Raw genomic sequence first — 21,612 nt, forward strand, 5'->3', positions numbered from 1 at the left:
TATTCACAAGGCTCATTTCTTCTTACACTAAGGGCAAGTTTTATTTAAGAGCAATGTCTGTTTTGAGCAATCTTTTTTTAAATTATCGATCAACCTTTGCAAAATTCAGAAGCTTTGTAACATAATACATTACCTTATTTTGCCTCCTTCTGTCCCAAGAAAAGTTTTGCAGAGCTGTTTTAGCTGACTAGCTCAACCTCCCTAAGAATCAGCTTTAGCAGCTGCTCAGTAGAATACATACTTAATAAGTAGCTAATTGGACTCCCAGTGATCAGCGATGAAGATCCTTTTAGCAAGTGATCAGTTTTTTCTGTAGTGCCACCACAGGGGAGCTGGAGTATTACATTGTGTCCAGTAAAATCAATGGACTGCCTGTGTGATGTATGGACACTCTCGGACCTCAAGTGAGGGAAGATGCTCTTGGTAACTGCTCTCTGGTGAAAACAAGCTATCACCTGTCCACAGAATAGGCGATAACTTGTTGATTATTGACGGTTCGGCCACTGGGACCAACATTGATTGGCACTTTTATTCCCGTTATAATGAAGAGGCAGTGCGTATGCTTGACCTCCTCTTCAATAATTTCTTATGAAGCTGCCGAGCGCCGCAATCGGCTTATTCTGGCAGCCAAAAAGAGAATGAATGGCCTAATATCCCGTGCCTAAAAGAATCCATGTTCTGCTGATCGGTGAAGCTCCCAGTGGTCGGACCCCCACCGATCAATAAGTTATCAACTACCCTGTGGCTAGTTAATAACTCGTCTTAACCAGACACCCTCTAAAAGGGAGTTTCCAGATGAGGAACTCCATTCTGTTAACTCAAAATGGCCTAACGGGTTTCTTGTAAATGGGATAGCCCCAATAAGGGTGTTTTCATTTTCTCTATACAGGCTGGTCTAATATAGACCCCTCCCTTAAGGTGTTAAAAAAACATTATCATATTTCTATCAGGGAATTCTGAGTTAATAGAGCGGAGTCCTCATTTCTGGATTCTTATGTATTGGTCTTAGTGGAGAGCAGTTACAAAGATCATCTCCAGATGAGAACTTCAGCAATGTGTAATACTTCATTTCACCTGTGGTGGCACTGCAGGGAAACTGAACACTTACTGCCAGGCTTCCCACACATGATCGCTGGGGAATAAAGTAGAGGAACATGTTGTTATCAGCTAATTTTAAAGGTACTCTTCTAACAAGTCAAGATTGTCCAAAGTGCAGAACCAATTTACTTTCTATACAAATCCTACTACTGTGGATGGTTTTGACGTAAAAGTCAACTGCTGTGAATACACCACCTGGCGATGATACATTGAGGTGGCATGTCGCCGCCATGACAGGAAGGTGTTTTAACTAATGAATATGCCTAACACACTGGAAAGGTCACATGAATTGTCCTGATGATCAAATTCAGTAGCGGTCTTTGAAAATAAATTTACGGAAAAAAAAAATCAATAGTCAGATTTCAGCTTCTAGATAACTTCTGCCAAGGCAGACAGTTTGTTAAACAGAACTCAGTTTTCTCATCCAGATAAAGTTGATTTTTAAAGGGGTCAATGTGTTGCAACCAAGGTTTGCAAACTATGTGGCCTTCAAACTTCTAGCTAACATCCATTACAAACCCGGGCAAACAAACTTTAATATGATAAGAGCCGTTCTGAAACACGTTTTCCTATATATTTTTTGGGGTTGTGAAGAATATCCAAAAATTCCCCAGATGAGAAAGAGTTCTCCTTGTAAAGAGATGTAAAACTTAGGTTAATTATTAGAATATATCAAAATTTCCGACGCCGTGAAAAATGTAATTTTTTTACTTTCTTTTCATACACACTAGGGGTAAAACCCAGGCTAAAGGTCACTTTCGGTCAGCATGATCCCACAGGGGTTAAGGAGTCACTTTTCTTCTCCCCATGCGACTCAGGAGATATGGGAGAGGGGGGCACAGACATCTGCTCTTTAGAAATACAAGGAGATAAAAAAGCACAAGAAACGCAAAGATGAATAAATGAACAAGCATGCACAAAAGAAGCTCAGATTTGGGCATTCTTGTCTGGCAAGAAGGCAGTCACTAAGGCTAATGAAGCATTGGTGATATGGGACGTATGCCAGCGTAACAAAGAAGATGTACATCAGTTCTGCAGATGTGCCAGAGACCCCCAGAGTAAAATAATGACATAATCACCATCAGTGTCACAGACCAGACTGTACACAAGGTGAAATGGGGGAAAATAAATACAAGTCTTTAACGTCCCTCATGCATATACGCCGAGAGGAGAATCACAATTTCTCATTTGCACCGGCCCTAAAAAAAACGAGATTCAGAAAATTGCCAAGATTTAATAAGTTGGAGGCTGAAAACTGGATATAGGATTATTAGACAGGATGAGCCTTGCAGCAGAGAAATGATCACTTTATTTTTGTGCATTCATTGTGCTGTTATATATGCTTAGTTTTTGTGGATTACGTCTTATAAATACTTTTTCTTCTGCCTATTTGCAAATAGTAAATATGTGGCAAAACACAAATCCTAATGGTGATGAAAACCCTCCGGCCTTTAGCATCTATCATCTTGTCATAGGTCACTCAGGCTGCAAAGAAATGCATGGCCCCTGTTCCCTCCCCCCACTTTCCTGCTCTGGTTGGAAAATTGAGGCAAAACAGTAGTTTTTGCAGTGCGAATGGGAAAGATGTATCAATAGTGGCCCGAATTAATCAATATCAGACAAGAGTGCACACTGTATTATTGGAGCATCTAGCAGATGATGCTCTTCTCATTCTTCCTATAACTCTCGGCTTACTTTACACCAATATTTGGCACCGAGATAATATGGCATGCCATTAATAAATTTGGAACAGTTCTGTTAGGTACATCTACTTTTCTAGAAATTTGCAAAGCTATTTTTTTTTTTTAAATTATTGATCAGCCTTTTGCAACATTCTGAATTTTTGTAATATATTTCATTACCTTATTTCGCCTCTAACATTGTGTTGCAGCGCTGTTTTAGCTGACTAGCTCAAGCTCCTTAAGAATCTGCTTTCAGCTGCTGCTCAGGATAATCCTTACTCTATGCACTTTACAATCTGTGTTGGGGTAAATTCAGATTAACCTTTTTTTTTGGACCGTGTGCTGTTCATGTGGAAAACTCACACTGACCCAAAGTTAAACTATATTCTAGTGCATATAGGTGAATTTCCACATGGATCTCAGGTGTTCATGGAAAAAAATCGCAGCATGTGCTAGTCTGGTCTGCTTTATGGACCAGGCTAGTGCTTGTAAATGTCGGCAGCTCCTGCACTCATTTGCTGAGCGGATGAGTGAACGGAGATGCACATGGAGCCAGTAACGTCCACAACTTGTCGATACGTCTAGTGGCCCATGTGAACATAGGGTACGTTCAGACAGCCATTAAAAAACTCAAATTGCAAGTTGTAGAAGTGACTTGGCTCCATGTGTAGATCTGTATGCTGTCCTCATAGCAAACGGGTGCAGGAGCGGCCTGCTATTTACATGAATGGCTGCAATTTTTTTCACACTGACCTGACGTGAACTAGTACGTAGAATTACATTGGTCTGTATGCCGTCCGTTTTCGCACAAACAGCATGTGGATCAAAAATAAGTTTGTCTGATCGTATCCTTTGGCCTCATTCAGAAATGTGTTTTCACATACATGTTCTACCAGCGAACACGTACCCATTGTAATCCATATGGCTGTTTACATGTCCGTTTTTCCACAAAAAAACAAAACAAAAACAGAGACATGTTCATTTTTATTTGAGTCACATAGAAAACTCATCAATGCAATTTAATGGGACCGTGAAAAAAAAAAAAGGACAGCAAACGGATGGCATAAATGTTTTATCCATTCTTCACTGTTTAGTGGGTATGAGAAGCTTTTTTTTCGCATAGGAGAAAAACTGATGCAACACTGATAGTAAAAACAGACACACTCACCAAACACCGTTGTAAATCTAACCCAGGACAGTGATGGAAATTGGTCCGTTTTTTCATGTACGAGAAAAAAATAATGGACATTTGAGTGAGGCCTTAGGGACTTTGCAATACAATCCAGAATTCTGGTGTATTTTGCTTCGTAAATGTCCCTAATTGTGCTATAATATGGTGTCCTGAGGGACATCTTTCCATAGGAATAAATGGGGAAGAGCTTTCACAAATGAACCGTAGTTTGCTATTAATTGTTGTTATTTGTGGAACTTTTTTCATTAAGAAGTTAAATAATATTTGGCACCTTATAGTGATTTTTAGATTGTTCTCATTTTAGATGCTGTGCTAAAATTTGAGTCGTTGATTATCCACTAATTGACCCTGATTGGGAGCAAGAAGATTCCCCATGCAACATGCAAATGAGGTCACATAAGTTCTCTCAGCCGGGAGGAGGCGGGGGTGTTCATGTGAGCGATCCTTCTGGCTGCTCCAGAGGGCTCATCTGACCTTCAAGGCTACCTTTGTCAAGGGCGAGTCAAGTTAACACTGCACTATGATGGGAGACCCATAATCTGACATTTTAATATTCTGGTACATATAGTGGGTATGTTCAGACCCTACATTTTGGATTTATTAAGGGGAAAAATTATGATAGGTAAAAAAAAACAAAAGATAGCGATATATGACAAAACTGAACTCCATTTTTTGTCAGTTCATGGGAATATTTTAAAATCTTTTCGGTTATGCTTTTACACACTGACTTCCTATAAATTTATCTTAATCTCTGCAAAAATAAACCACGTGGTCACAAAAAGATATTAGAGAAGACAAAAAACAAATACAAGAAAACAAATACAACTGACGTAAGTAAGTGGATCAGTCACTTCTACAAAAGAAACTGACCAAGAATTATTCCATGTTCAAATCTTCTGCTAACGTGTAATAACAGAAAAGAAAGCTCATCTGAATTTATCATCTATTCCCGATGTATCTTTCTGAATCATTCTTTAGAATATCTGTCTCATATCTATCATTCAATCAAATATCTAACCATCTTTCTATCTCATAGCTACGGAATCTATTTATCTATCCATCTAATATCCATGCTTCTTGAGAATATCTAGCCATCTGTCCCTTTAGCTATCTTTTCTTCCTGAAAATTCTATTTTTCTTCAGCATATCGTTCTATCTATTCTTCTTGAGAATATCTATCTATCTTATCTATCTATCTGTGGCACTTCTTGGGACTTGTATATCAATATTATTTTTCATAGCAAAGTTAGAAAATGTTGTTTCATATCCTGGCCATATCTATCTATCTCTCTATCTATCCATCTAACCCCCTATCTATTGTCAATCTATCTAACCATCATTTTTAGGAAAATCTATCTATCTCTATCTATCTCATAACTATCTATTGTCTATCTACCTCTCTACCCATCTATCTCACATTTATCTTATCTATCTCATATCTATCTGTCTAATATCTATCTATCTATCTATCTATCTATCTATCTATCTATCTATCTATCTATCTATCTATCTATCATCTCTGTGTGTTTATTCTTACAATGTCAGGGTACATGGCACTTGGGTCTTGTCCAGCATTGTAAGTGCATTTGTTTCGATGGAATAGTTAATGTCTCAGTGATTGCTCCTGCTGGAAGATTTAAGCAGCGCCTGCAGGAAGCATTATTTTGTTGTGATGGAAATAAGCGGCGGGGTCTGGAAAGTGGTAAAAGGCCTCGTCACCTGACGGCGGCTTTCACTGAATACGTTAGGTGTTTGCGGGGAGGCAGCTGCCTGTCTGTTCAGAAGTGACTTATGTCAGTTTGTAAAGTGAATGTCTGCTTGAGAAAGTGAACACACAATAGCGAGCAAACCCTGAAGAGAATCTGGAAACAAAACACTTGGCTTCGCCTGTGTCCCTTTTCATTGCTTCCAATTAAAGATTCATAAGAGCAGCTTTAATTTTTGATGAGCCTTTTTTTGCATTACTGTATGAGCTGTGTCTACGTACGATAGTATCTACAGTTTCTTCTTAAGTACAGAGAACCTGTTGCATGAATGATCGCCATGTTTGCAGTTTAGCAGAGCAGAATGCATATTATGTCTGCTCTGGGAACACTCTGCTAACAATGATCCTGTTTTGTCAGGCCAGAGCCTCATTTTAAATGAGCTATTCCTCCTGATTTTCTCAAGTTCTCTGGCAAGTTGAGGTCATGGGCTAAAGACTGACACCAGTGACAGGGAGGTCAAATTGCTAAGAGTATCAGTCAAAGACCTGACAAGAACCCTGGTGCTGCTTCTTGGAATACAAGCCGCTCGCTCCACAGATTCAACTTACTAACTTGCAGAATGCCACAAGTAGTTGGTATACAATAATACATTTTTAAATTCATTTTTTATGTTGCATTTTTTTTGTATTATTTTGCTTTTTTTTTTTAATGTTAACCTTTTAAGGACCCAGACATTTTTCTTTTTTTTCCCCAACTTTCGTTGTTTCCTTCCCTTCTTTCAAAATCCATTTATTTTTTTTTTTATTTTTAAGTCAACAAATTAGGGCATATTGTAGTACATATATATTAGTGGTCAAAAAAAATTCAGAACCTTGCAAAAAAATGTTTTGCTTTTGATACTATTTTCTGAGCCCCAAAACTTTATTATTTTTTCTGTCCGTGGAGCTGGTTGAGGACTTGTTTTTATGTGCTGAGCTGTACTTTTTTATATACCATTTTAGGGTACATGTGACATTTTGATCATTTTGTGTTGTATTTTTTTAGGCAAGTATAGGGACTGAAAACTCTGACATTTCTTATCAGCATTTAATGTACGATTTATATGATATCATATTTTGATAGATCGGACTTTTACAGACACAATGATACTAAATATGTTTTTTCTGTTAATTTTTTCATTTCTTTATTTTTGAATGGGGAAATTATTTTTAATTTTTACTTTATTTTTTTTAAGTCCACATAGTGGCCTTGCACTCGCGGTTACTTGATCACTTATACTATGTACTGCAATACCGCTGTATTTAGTGTAATTGCGGTTCTCCTATCAAACCCAACCCGGGACTAAGATAACAGTTACGGGGGGCTTCCCGCAGGTCACCAGCTTCCTTGGAAACCCATCAGCTCCCCATGATTGTCAGTGATTGACAGCAGCAACTAAATGGTTAACAGCAGCGACTAGAGCTAGCTCCGGCAGCTGCAGTTACAGGCAGATGCCGACTGTGTAACACATTTGGCATCTGCCGGGTATGAAGTGGGCTCAGTTCCTAAGCCTGATCCACACAGCTCTCTGCAACACACGTCGCTAGCCTATAGTAAAATCCACAGCAACTGAACCCACCCTAATACGGCCTTCTAATGGGCTAATATATATGTAGGTTAGCTAAGAACTACTCTGAAGGATTTGCCTAGGACACCAAACAACTGACCTTTAGTGCATTTGGGGGGTAGGAAATGTGATTAATGTTTTTATTACTTTTTATAGTCACGGCATATGAAGCTATGGTGCCATTGTGCCGAAAAGTGTGCTGCTGGTGCCTATGTTTTGAGGGGTTTTATTTATTAAACAATTTAGTTTTGTCCAGGTCATTAAAAAAATCGAAACCCCTGGGATTTTCTAACTGACTACAAAAGTATTTTATCCTCGTCTAATGAATAATATAGTCTAAAGTCAGACATTAGTTCATTAGTTTAACCAAGGTTGTGGGTGATTGTACCGGAATCCCTGAAAGTACAGCTTTGTACCTAGTCCTCCGGAGAGAACACCTGGTCCTCTGTGAGTGTAAAGCCTAGCATCTAATCTTCCCTGAGAGTACAGCCTAGCACCTAGTCGTCCTTGAGAGGACAGCTTTGCAGCTAGTCCTCTCTGAGAGCATAGCTTTTCTCCTAGTTCTTCAGAGTACAGAGTACAGATTTGCACCTAGTACTCTCTGACATAACCTCTTCACATTTAGTCCTCCCTGAGAGTTTATCTTTGCACCTAGTCCTCCCTGAGTACAGCCTTGCATCTAATCTTACCTGAGAGTACAGCTTTGCAGTTAGTCCTTCCTGAGAGTACAGCTTTACTCCTAGTCCATCTTCAGAGTAAAGCTCAGCATCTAGTACTCCCTGATATAACCACTTTGGATCTAGTCCTCCCTGAGAGTACAGTTTTGCAACTAGACCTCCCTGAGAGTACAGCTTTTCATCTAGTCCTCCCTGAGACTACAGTTTTGCAACTAGACCTCCCTGAGAGTACAGCTTTGCATCTAGTCCTTCATTAGAGTACAGCTTTGCATCTAGTCCTCCCTGAGAATACAGCCTTCAGCTAGCCCTCACACAGAATACAGTTTTACACCCAGTCCTCTCTGAGAGTACAGTCTTGCATCTAGTCCTTCCTGAGTGCAGCCTTGCAATTAGTCCTCCCTGAGTACAACCTTGCAGCTAGTCTTTCCTGAGAGTATAGCTTTGCAGCTACTCCTCCCTGAGAATACAGCCTTGCATCTAGTCCTCCCTGAGAGTACAGCTTTGCAGCTACTCCTCCCTGAGAGTACAGACTTGCATCTAGTCCTCCCTGAGTACAGCTTTGCAGCTACTCCTCCCTGAGAGTACAGCCTTGCATCTAGTCCTCCCTGAGAGTACACCTCGCAGCTAGTCCTCCCAGAGTACAACCTTTCAGCTAGTCTTCCCTAAGAGTACAGCTTTGCAGCTAGCCCTGCCAGAAAGTACAGCTTTGCAGCTAGTCCTCCCTGAGAGTATAGCTTTACAGCTAGTCCTCCCTGAGAGTACAGCTTTGCAGCTAGCTCGGCCAGAGAGTACAGCTTTGCAGTTAGTCATCTCTGACATAACTGTGTTGCGCCTAGAACCCCCTGACTCATTTCATAGACAGCAGAGTTTCTTAAAATCCAAATTAATGCCAGAGAACTTCTTAGCTACAATGCGCAAAGAAATACACAACACCAAGAAATATCTCCTTTTCGTCCCGTTCTAGAAATGGAGAAACTGATTGATTTCTGTGCTGGACGCCAAATAAATCACCAGCAGCTGTTAGAAATGAGTCTGTACCCGGCCTATTGATAACCTTTTTTGTGTAATGAAGGAGATGTGAATGTCAGACAATAGACATCGCTGGCGCACACTGTCTTTGAACTTTCCTCATCTCTAAAGGACAATTAATTATAAGGGCCTTAAGGGTAGGTCACAGCAAGGGAAATGCTAGGGCCGTCTAAGCTTAGGCGGCCAGATAGCACAATGTATTTAATGCTTGTGCTTGTTGGTTAGAAGGGAAGCACCGACGCATCAGACAGAGGTGGGAAGGCAGAAAGCGGAAAGAAAAAAGTTTGTTTTGTACGGGACTGTTATTGCATAATTGTATTGTAAATGTGAAATCATCCATGTACAAGACACAAGGCCGGAGCTTTTTTTTTTTTTGTCCCCCTTTTTACCCCTTTTCTGTCTTTCCTAAAGATCCACAGGGTAGGTTACAGCCAGAAATGGCTTCTCTGTGGCATATTAAAAAGGATGGTCTTTTCACCAAATCATTTCACAGATGCAAAACAGACCAACACAAAGCGTTTAGACTTTTTCTCCTACATTAAATAGAGTAACTGATAAGGTCAGACATATGATACCTAAAGACATGAATCTGTGAACTCTTGAAGTCAAAGGACTGCTCTGTGCACAATCTTTCAAAGGAAAGAGATCACAGAGCTCCACTGAATCCCCTTTAAACTTTATGAAGCAGGAGGAGAGAAAGCTCTAAGTAGGGAAGCTTGACAGAAGAGCCTTGAACTATTTTCTGAAGGAAAGATGAGACCCTCCCTAGCCTGCCACAAAACATCTTTTTTTTCTAAAGCCTCTTCTGAACTTTGATATGTGCCAAGACACTGCTATTGAAAGCTGTATAATTATGTGCTATAGCCACTGTAGAAAATGCTTTGTTCATCTCAACAAAGAACAATAAGGAAAGTAAAGCAACATTACACTGTATCTTTTTCTTTAAGGATGTTGAGAAAAAAAAAAGGGTCACGATACGGTAGAACTAATAGAGACGTTGAGTAAGGAGGTATAAAGTGGATCTCACCTGGGGTTTCGAATTGGAGCCAATGACACACAGACAAAAAAAAAAAGACAAGAAGGAGACACAGGGGTAATGAGTGACGTTAAAACAAAGACTATAGACCTCTCTGCCCACTTCATTTTCGGTGATCGGCGAACATCTACTGCACAATGAGGAAGTGGCATAAAGAAACGCAATTATCCGACAGAAAAGCAATCTCGCCGACAAAGTGGTGACTCGGATGCAGCCTCTTTGTCTGCCTCGAGAGCGCTACAGGTGATATTACAAAGAAGTAATTTGAGTTTGATGAGGATATGTTATCAGACTTTGGATACTGGTGAGCAGGGGACTGTATACTAACTATAACCTGAGCGGCCAACTTGAACTGCCCAGATAATGCTATAATCGGCACTGATAGCTTTACCTGCGTAAGATGCCCGATAATAATAAACTGCAAATCGTGGGAATTTCTAATCGTCTGATGTTTTCCTCCCAGACTATAATACTGCCGCTCACTTTGCATGGCTTTTAAGTTGGCCAGAGGCATTAGATAGCCGCCGGTCGAATGTTCGTTTAGCAGACAATTATTTCTCCCGACTTCTCCAAATGCTCACATTCAAGTGTTTTTTACCAGGAGACAGGAAAAAGTCGCTTTTAGGCAGCAGATTATCTCGGCCACTAAGTTCCTTCTTCCCCGCTACATCATCTGTCACAGACAGTCAAGAGGTCTCCACACACATCAAATGGTCGGCTAGTCCCGCTGAAACAGGTGGGTTTGTCCGATATTCATCTAAGGTGTATGGAGGACTATAGAGTATTCTAGAGAAAACTCCACTACTGTAGAGAAGCTAGGAGGCCGGTTTCACTCGGCCATGAAACATGGACTGTTCTTGTGCAAGGATGGTGGACTGTGCTGTCATGTTCCTGCCCCTGAAGACACCAATCCTGTTGTGTGTATTATGTCGTGCATCTTTTGTATATATTGTGAAGTGTGAACTGTAATGTGTTGTGATGTGGTTATGTATATTGTGTAGTAATGTATAATGTAGTATGTGATAATAGAAGGTATAGTGTAACAGGATAGGTAGTGTAGGATGTAGTAAAATAGGTAGTGACATTAGGGTAAGTTAGGAGTTTGGGATTAGCCCACAGGTGTGTGGTTAGTGTTAGGGCAAGTGACTGATTCCTGTAGTTAGGGAGTTCGAGTGTGCTAAGTGAGCAGTGGTGCCTAAAGAGTGACCCATAGAAAGAGGAGACTGAAAGTTAGGGATAGTGAGATCCTGAAGACACATGAATGACATGACTTAGAGGCCTTCCAGAGAAGGGTCCGTGGAGAGGGCATTAAGTCACAAACCCCTGAGCTTGTAATGCCGAAGGTAATGGGCCTAAACAGGGCTGAGTTCATGGGACTAGTGGGGGTCCTGAGTGGTAGATCCAGGGCGCCAGTAGTGTAAGAAATAGGACATGAAACCGCTGAGAGAATAGGGAGACTTGCTGATCAGGACTGTGGCGTTAAAGCTGGGCTGTGGCGTTAAAGCTAGGCTGTGGCGAAGTAGGATGAAACAGTGTGCCTCACTAGCCCGGAGTAGACTACAGAGGAAGGATACGGTGTGAAGGAGAATGCTCCGTACTGTAGAGAAAAACAACCATAAGACTTTGTATCCACTATCCCTTGTACATAACCTTTGCCAAGTTACCGTTCAGTAACGACTCTATTTTTTTAAACGGCGGTCTCATTTATTGAAATGTAGAACCTATGGTTCTGGCCAGCCAACATCACCAACTACATGCAGCTTGTCCGGGCGTAATGCCCTCACAGCACAAGTCCACACACCCAACCAGGACCCACACTTTCATGTAGCACGCCGGGGGGTAAAAGGAGATGAGTGCCTCACCCGAAGCTACCGCCCCACGACGTACTACATTCAGATACAAGTATTGCGATCAGAGTACTGTCCATGTGTCATGGATGTGTGAAACTAGCCTAGTGGTCACTATACACATTAGACTTATGCTGGCCGAACCTCCTGATATCAACGTGTTCTCTCATAGAGGATACAAGAGTGCTCGGCAGAGCGAGCACTCCTTTGTATGAGTAAATGGGGCACGATACCTGCCGGCCGAACAATCACCCGAGCCATTATAGTTCAGCCTGCAGCTATCTAAAGTGTATGGGGGTTTAGCTCTAGGCATGTCCTTACAAGGCACAATTGAAATTGTAGTTTATCAGCAACTGGAGAGTCTCAGGTTGGACATTACTAGTCTATATCATATCATACCTGTGAGGGTCCAACACTCCAGCCAATCAATCGATTAAAAGGGTGCACCAACATTCTTCTTTGTCTACCCGGCACAGTTCCATACATTTACTAGTGGATGAGGTTCTGCTGCTCAGTTCCACTGACATGAATGGCACTGAACTGAAGAAAGCTGTAGTAGCAGGCACATCCATTACTAACAGTAAGAAGGTGTGCCTGGCAAACAGTAGGGGCAACACAACCCTTTCAATTAACTAATTGTGGGGAAGTTGGGAGTCGGACCGCCAGCCATCTATTATTGATGGCCCAACCTAAGACCAGGCCATTATTATCTAAGTCCCGGGAATTTTATTTAAGTTTCTCTATCATTTTCTGACAGCTTCATTAAGGGTTGAACTCTGTCACTTCTGAGGCTGCTCATTATGCCATGATATTTTAATTGGGTGTTAATGGGTCTAAGGTATGTCTCTCTTCCTGAAATTGTCCATTGGGGTGGGGCTTGCAGATTAATTACGAGAAGCCATTTAATGTGGCTAAGCAGTGCACGTAAAGGACTAATCAGTTGTGAGCATGTTGAGGAAGCCAATATATTAGTTATTCTAAGGGGGCTGAACAGGGGCAGGGCTTGAAGAAATAAAATCCTCAGCCATTAAGATTAAGAAACACATTAAAATTCTGGAGGATCATAATTTATGATACATTAATTTTTTAGAAAAATAACCTGGACATAGTAAAAAATAAAGGCATGCTATTATTTTTGAATATTGATACTAACTTTTTTTTTATTAAAACCGCCTTTGTGTATTTCTAAAAGCAAACAAAAAAAACCAGCCACACAGGCTTGGGATCTTTAATTTTGGACATTATTTGGGGGCTCAGTTCCCAGACCTATAGCAATGTGACCTATTTGACTTATCAGAAGAGGCTGATTAAATTTGGTAAATATATATGCAAGCTACATCTACTTATCCCAACCCAAATGTCATTTGCTGTTTCTTATCATCACACGCTTAACATTTTATATGAAAAACGTACTTTGAATCTTAATTGTTCCCCAAGTGAATTTTGCATCTCCTTCCGATGGTGTCAAAATGTGAATGTGAGCAAAGAGCGAGTCATTTGAAATATTGGTCATCAACAAAGAATAATGCGAGGCATTGTATTCTTGTGCTATAAGCACCTCTGGGCATTGGCCATAAGGCTACAGCTAAAAATGACAAGGCCAGAATCTTCTCCTGCATCTAATGTGACTTTGCTTTTAAGTGCCTGACGCAGGGCAAACTACAGGGAATGGCAAGTCAGCGACACAGTTTATGATGGGACAAGTTCACTGCTTAATCATGGCTGGTACTTAACCTATATCACAAGTGTAAGTGAAAGTCAAGTAGATTTGAAAAGCACGCTGGGGTACGAGAGCCGTATAAGGGGCACGCTGGTGATTTCAGAGGAAACAGCCTCGTATCAGAGGTTTAATCACAGCAAAGGATCAGCAAAATGTGTCTGGAAGGAGCGGACGATGCTAAATATGGCAAATGCTCGGTTTGCTAAAAAAACCCCGCTGTATCCAATTTCATCGCTAGCTGATGAATTTTGTTCTTTCCACCAGAAGGAAAGAGGAAGGTTAATGTCACATTCAGCAAGACTACATCGGCTGTAGTGCAAATGGTTAACACCAGGGATGAGCCAACTGCTTAGCGCAACCTCGGTCCATGGTCCAGGTCAGTGCTCTGTGGCCGTGGATAGGAGTTGCATGAATTTCCTTACCCTCCAGGATCCCAGGCCAGGCTTATGATTAGTGAGACGTCACCTGTGCACCGCACACAAAACGTCACACCAGGCCGGCGAAAAAACGTATCGGAGAACCCGGGAGCTCAAGATATTCGTGCAGCTCTTGTCTACAGCCAGACAGCATAGACCTGGACCGTTGTTGCGCGAAGTGATCCACTCATCTCTAGTTAACACAGTTGACCCACCGTGACGTATGAAATCAGGTGTGGGGGTATACCATGTGAATAGCCTTTAAAAGAAACCTGTCCGCACGTTCTTATAGATGGAATTGCTATATGGCTGTGTAGGCGCGCTTATCCCCCAAACAAAGTAATACCTTTTTTGCAGAGATCCGATTTGCCAGTCATGATAAATCTAGTGGAAAAGCTATATGCAAATCAGCCCGGAAGTGCACTGGGGGCATGTTTATGCATTAGAAAGAGGCAGACCAAGTGCACAGACACGCCCTCAGTGCGTTTCCAGCCTGATTTTCTATATGGCATCTACACTAGATTTCTCATGAGTGGCACATCGCATCTCTAAAAACAAAATATAATATTTTGGGGGAGACGAGCACCAATATAGCCATTCCACCACTTCCATATGGAACAAAGTGTAATGACATTTTTGTAATTTAGGACATCTTTAATGAGGTGCTGTAGAACTGCTTTCCACAGAGAACGATGCAATAAAGCAATGCCATGAGCTCCTAGAATGGACATTCACCTGTGAGAAAAAGTTGGCCCCCAAAAAACTAATTTTCTAAAAATATTTCCCAGAATAAAACAAAGTTTAAAAATATATTTTATAATCATTTTAATAGTATTTTTCTCCTTTATGTATTGGCTAGTCTTAATTTATGAAGAGGTGGCAATTGTAAGGAACCACAGGCACCAGTAACCAGGTTTTATTTTCCTGACTACATCTCATGAGTAGCACCTAGAAGCTAACTTTCCAAGGTGCTATTTGCAAGTAGAGAACTCATTTTCATACTTTACTCCCATGGAGCGCTGCCTGTAATGCTCCACTCTCAGTTGTGCTCTTCCTCATGTTGCCTCATAGGCATCACACTCAGCCAGCCAGACTCTGCTCTGCACTGATGAGGGGCAGAAATCCAGAAACAGCTGTCTGTACATGAGTTCCTGCTCATTGACTTTTTAGGGTGGGAACCTCTCCTAAGTGGTACTTGTGAGGTAGTTTCTTTCATTCTGTACGAGAGCTCATTTGTATAAGGTTCTGATGACATTGCAATTTGGTGGCCAAGCAGTTATCTGGAGGGACTACAACTACAGATTCCCCCCCAGAATAGTACTTCTTATAGACTGTTAATACAAGAGTGATGTTCGTACCTCAAAGTCATTGGCTTTGTTGTAGTGCATGTTTAGGGCCCGGTATAGCTCACAGTCCCGGGTGATGGACAGCTCTTCTGTGCTGGTTACACCATCATTAATGGCTTGCCTGGCATACTTCTCCATTTGGATGTAGTAGAACTCCCGGAAGTTGCTGAACCACTTGATGAGTTGAGAGGTAATGCATCTATTAAACTGGAAGACAGGTGAGAAAAGGATGAGACATAAAAAACTACTGTAAAATATACTGCAAAACCACAAGTCCATGTGTGAGTCGCGCGTACAGATGTGTCAGCTTTCAACAAAGTTATAAAATTTGATATGATACTAGAGATGAGCGAATCTTTGGAAATTTGAATTCACCAGCTTTGTAGAATTTTTCCCAAAAAAATTTATTGGCAGTGAATCGATTTGTGAAAATCCCAAGTCCAAGCACTGCAGCAAAACCTTCAATTGCCCTGAAAAGACATAACACTCTGAGGTCTCCTGGGACTGTATCCAACCCTTTTCAAGCTCTTTAACGCAAACACAGCTTTAGTAATTATCGAAGTAACCTCATCCTGTATTCCTGTGGGTAAACTGTTCATCACCGCTGTGCTGTCACACACTATCTGTATAGTTTCTTCAGTGTTTTCTCACTTTCTTACCATATCTCTATGGCTAAGCTGTGATGTCCTCTCACTATCCAGATTCATTCACCCCAAAATGGATGTTACATCTCATGCTTCTGATTTTAAACAGTCTGTGATAGTGAATTCTGATTGGCTGTGCTATAAAATGTAATGTAATAAGACCAAGATATTATAAGTCTTGCATTATACATACACAAATACCCATTAGTCTTTGTTAATAGTGGCTTAATTACTTCCATTTATAATGACTCCACAAGGACTGTTGTAGACCAGTTTGCAAACTGGACAGTAATGGACCCTACTGACATTCATGGTGTCTGTCTGGTGTTTAATAAAATACAAGAAAGCTAAAAACCTTGGAATTACAAGAAAGTTTACAGGAATGAGCGCAAGTGTGAACAGAGGCTTACATATATAAAATAATCCATGGGCCTGGTGATTCAATAACCAAGCAGAAAAGCTTCAGGGAAACTAAAATCTATGCTGGTCAAGACACGGTAGCCAGGGCTGTGGAGTCGGTAAGCCAGACAACCGACTCCGACTCCTCAATTTCCCTGACTCTGACTCCACGACTCCTCACTACTGAGCGTGTACATAAAGTGCAGCACAGATTTATCTCAACTAAAAGCCGAGATCCTTAGATCAGGAACTGAACAGACACTTACAGGACATTTCATAACTTTCGCAAATTCTTCTGAAAAAAATTACAGCACTTACTGAATTGTACTACTGAACCCAATTTATTATATATTTTAGGAGTCAGTCAATTTTTTACCAACTCCAACTCCAACTCCACCAAAATGACCACAGACTCAGAGTCCACGATTCCGACTCCACAGCCCTGACATTGGTAGCTCAGACTTTTTGCATCTCTGGATCCAAATCCAACCTAAGGCTACATCAGTAGGATGTTTATGTTCTCCCCATGTCCTCTGGTTTCCACCAATAATTAACTGATAGTTTAATTTGGAATTTAGATTGTGAGCCTCAACGAGTGATGCCAATTTTTGCACAGCGCTATGGAATATGTTTTGGAGAAGACATATCCTGACGGACCGCCGAAGACGGTTAACAGCTGCTCCCCATCTATACGATCGGATATCTCTTGTTCACAAGGTTAGCCATTTCCTATAACGCAGTTGCCTACTATACAAGATCATCCAATGCGAAGCTCGACCTTGACTCATTTTGTATAAGAAAGAAATGAGAAGTAGCTCGGTGAATGGACGGCAGAGGCTAAAGTCAGTAAGACTCCTGGCTTCAGTCAGCTTGGGCTTAATGGAAAACAATGCTCTGCTATAACATTTATACGTGGGTATCCGTGACAAAGGCAGGCACATGTGGCATTGTTCGGGCTATTAATATAGCTTAGATCCCTCTGAAGTCAAGTAAACTATAATAAGAGTGTCATGCAGCCCCCTTCTGTTACTGGAGATAATACAAAGGTACAGCTGAGGCTTTGGAGAGCATCGAAGGAGAAGCAAGGTTGGCTGCTCAGTCTTCTGCTCTAAAAAGGCAGTCATGTTTATCCTCCTAGGGTCTCTCGAGATACACTTTATATAGAAGGTAATCTCCAATGCACAATGAAAACATTTGGTAACACGAGCCTCTGTTACATCTGTGTGTTGGGATGGCACTGCTGGCACAGATAATAATCTCAATTGAACTTTAGTGGAATCTGTGCTAAGATGTCGTTTGTTGCCCTGTTTTCTCATTATTCTATTCCCATAAACTTCACTAAAGTTATTTGCTTTTGAATGCCAGGTCATTTTCTAAGCTCATCCATACAGCAAAACTTCACGGAGGTAATGTTATAGGGGTTGCTCATGGTGGAAGAAAATTATTTTTAAAAGACCTCAGACTGGTATAAAAAAAAAATAACGATCCCTTGCAAGCTCCTGTTCCGATGCTTACACGGTCGCCTTTGTTCTCTTTCTGATCCAACGCTTAACCCAATCACTGATTGAGGCAGGTCACTGCTGCTGTTAGTCACTGTCTGAATGGGCATTTCCAGTCATTTAGGTATTCAGGCCTGGGTATGCATTGAAATGGGAGTTGTAGGGGTGAGTGTTAGTCTTTTTCTTATGAGTGAGAGTCCTTTTAAAAATACATTTTTGACCCTGGACACTACTCTCTAAGAAAAAAAAAATGGTGGAACTAAAATGCAAAAATGAAGACGGAATTTACCCACATCAATACAGGCTTAAATGGGCTGCATTGTCTTAACCATCGTGTGCCCTCTCAGGTCTTGCGGAACTGGTCCATCCAGGTATTAATTTCCCTTGAATATGTGAAATACGTCATTTACTCTGTAGTGGTCGCTCCTAGGTAAATTCATAACCAGCTGCTGTTTGCCGGGGTCTCAGGGGTCATCTATGATAATACAACCCCCAATCATTTGTTCAGACAAACTCTGATTACCTAAAGTCAGAACATTATTTTACAAATCTGACAACTTTTTTTTTCTTGGACAACTTTTGCAAATGCACATGGCTGCACCCTGGCCAATGACAGCAAGAATGGGTACAGCACAGGTGACCAATCTAAGGCAAATGATTAGATAATATTTTTTTGATGTACTATTTATAATTATTTTCTCATGTCCAACAAGACCACCATCACAACATATAAAGAACCGTACTCATAAATGTAATCCCATAAGTGGATCAGTTGCTGGACAGCGTGACTAAGGGGCCCCCAACACATTTAATAGCTGTTGCCTGATGGTTCGAGGATCTTTCAGCTGCCAGCTATCACTCGCGACTCCTCCATAGACAGGAACGCTCGCTCTTGTGTTCTCTAAGAGAGAGCATCCTATCTCGCATATTACAAAAGGATACACAGTCAGAAATTGACTTTCCTCCTTCCAACATCATCTGTCGGGGAGAATTGGGAGCACTCCATACATATTAGACTGTTGGCGGAGACTGCTAATATCGGCCGGCGTCAGTCTAATGTGTGAGGGGAGGGGGCTTAATTGTTTCAACATGATTTTTGTGAAATTTGTTTTTCTCCCGTATTGTTAGACAAAATGACCATGAAAGGTTTATTTTTCCCATTGACATGTCGCTGGGATAAGCCACCACTTTATGACAGGGACTGGTTGCAGATCTCTGTGAAACCAGATGGCCGGGAATACAACAAAACAGAGAAAACTTAGAAGGGGACACAGAGCCGTGCCTCAGGATTAGAGGGGGTTCCAGAGGTTGGACCACCATTGATCGGAAAGTGTTACAATACTTATGTACATATATTTCTACTTTATTTTATTGTGTGTGCAAAAAAACTTCATCCCTCCTGCTTACTCTCCTGTAACCTACGAGCAGATGCCTTTATATCTTTATTTCAATCTTAAATACAGATGGTCATAGAAACACACAGACTCCCTGTTATGGCAATACACTTCCAACAATGTCATAATTAAACATCGTTCCCAAGAATATGGGAATAGTAATGTAGGGCTTATAGTTTCAACACTGAAAAAAGTTTTATATTAAAGGGGTTGTCCACATTTAAGGAACATTTTTTATTTTTACTTAAGTGCATGACATTGAAAAAAAATTGCAATTGGTTTCATTAAAAATGTTGCACTATTTGCCTTCAATAACCTCTGTGTGTTGCACACACTGAGAACCCATCTCTTTTATCTGTCTTTTTCTGATCTTCTTTCAGCTGATTTATTACCAACGACCACATCAAAGGTGAATGTGCAGGGAAAAAAAGAGACTGTAAAAAACAAATGTTGCAACATTTTTAATGGAACCCAATTGCAAAAATGATTTTCAGCTCCAAATATTCCGGTATGAATTTAAGTAAAAGAAATATCTCCAAAGGTGGACAACCCCTTTAAGTGGCAAGTCATTTAAGATTATAGGAAAGAGGTTGTTGAGGACATTTTTTTAAAATTATGGGCCTAAAAACTTAGCAACGACCTGCATGTTGTACCCGGCGCCACACACTCCTGACGATGATTCAGCTGCTCCACATCAACAGAGCAGCTCTTCCTCTTCCGAGCTGCTCTGTCGAGGGCATGATACCGCAGATGTCATGCTGATTGACAGCCGGCTTCCTGTAGTTAGGCAGCGGGGAGCCGGATGTCAATCAGCACAACGTCGGCAGTCAGGCCCCATCAACAGAGCAGAGCAAAAGAGAAGCAGCTGCTCTGTCAGCGGAAGCTGCAGAATCGCTGCCAGGAGCGTTCAGTGACCACTCTATGCTGGCACAGGTCAGCGCCGGGCACGACTTCTGGCCTGTTTTTTTTTTTTTACAATGTGCCTAAAAACTTAGTCCAGGATAACCCCTTTAAGGCTCCCTGCTATAGTATAAATTAGATTTTGGCTAAATTTTTTCCTATTCCAAACCCCAAAATTATTTCTTAAAGTTAAAGGGAATATGTCATCAGGTTTTTGCTATGTAATCTGACAGCAGCATGATGTAGGTGCAGAGACGCTGATTCCAGAGATGTGTCACTTTGTTTACTGAGTGCAGCAGTTGTGATACAGCTTTCTCTGATGCAGATCTAGCAGTTCTCTGAATGCTGAGCTCTGTATAACTCCGCCCACACCAATAATTGGCTGCTTTCTGTGTACACTGTATAGTGCCAGAAAGCGTCCAATCAGTGCTGGGGGCGGGGTTGGATCTGGAGGCACGAGACACCTAGTCCTGTAGTGATAATCTCTTGCTGATAAAAGAGAAAAAATACGTTCTAGTAAATGACACTTCGCTGGAATCAGGGTCTCAGCCCCTACATCATGCTGCTTTCAGATTATATAGCAAAAACCTGCTGTCAGATTTCCTTTAATCAGAAAAATGGTAAGTACCCCAAAATGGTGCTACTTAAAAATAAATCTCTTCCAGAAGAAAACTATATAGCTTTTCCTTTTCTAGGCTTGTTACAGTGAATGTGGCCAGAACAGGGAGAAGGAAATTACGTGTTCTGGAATGACCACCCACAGATTAAAGTTTCACCCTGGAACCGGACTGTGGAAATTTCCAAACTTTACTCCAAATTTCCAAACTTTTTCTAAGCGGTTCATGTTATAATAGGGGACACTTTTATACTCATGTCGCTGCGACTGTTACAAGATATTCTTTAGGGGCAGGGTGACTTGAAGTTTAGCTTAAATTTCCCTTTAAACAACAGATGAGACCCTCGCTTGCCAAGCCAAAGCCAATAAACCCATAGCTTTAAATCATGCAAGCTGATATGTAAACCCCCCTGCCTTTTGTCATCGCAAGCATTCACTTTCCCCCTAAGCTCCAGGAAGACGTGTACATTAATCAAAAATCAACAAAGAACACTTATCCGACACCGCCATGAGGACATCCAGGCCTCCATCAAGATGACAGCTAAAGTGTGCATTGGGGCTGTAATTACTGCACAGAAAGTTGTTTCTATGTTAACAGAGATAATGAAGTGAATGAAAATTCGTGGCAGGGAATCTGAGGAAACAGAAGCAGGGAGACTGGTGTTTGTCCCAAAAGGCCATCTTGCATCATAATTGCCGTGCAGTTGCAAGGGTCCTTACAGATAATTGACCAGAAAATGATTAAGTCATCATCAAATCGCTTCTGCTTGCGAGAGTTCAAACATGTACTTAACCTATCCAAGAA

The 21,612-nt window shown here is 41.2% G+C and overlaps 1 protein-coding gene across 1 annotated transcript in view; it reads right to left on the reverse strand.

The window, feature by feature from the left end:
- PROX1 (prospero homeobox 1) overlaps nt 1-21,612 on the reverse strand; it is a 92,826-nt gene that overhangs the window by 16,407 nt on the left and 54,807 nt on the right. Inside the window, exon 4 of the mRNA XM_073671960.1 lies at nt 15,368-15,562. Within this exon, the coding sequence (XP_073528061.1) occupies nt 15,368-15,562 (195 nt within the window). The remainder of the gene's footprint in view (nt 1-15,367; nt 15,563-21,612) is intronic.

This window comes from Phyllobates terribilis, unplaced genomic scaffold, assembly GCF_046119375.1.
Source record: "Phyllobates terribilis strain yellow unplaced genomic scaffold, ASM4611937v1 Scaffold_3__8_contigs__length_932513732, whole genome shotgun sequence".
NCBI lineage: Eukaryota > Metazoa > Chordata > Amphibia > Anura > Dendrobatidae > Phyllobates > Phyllobates terribilis.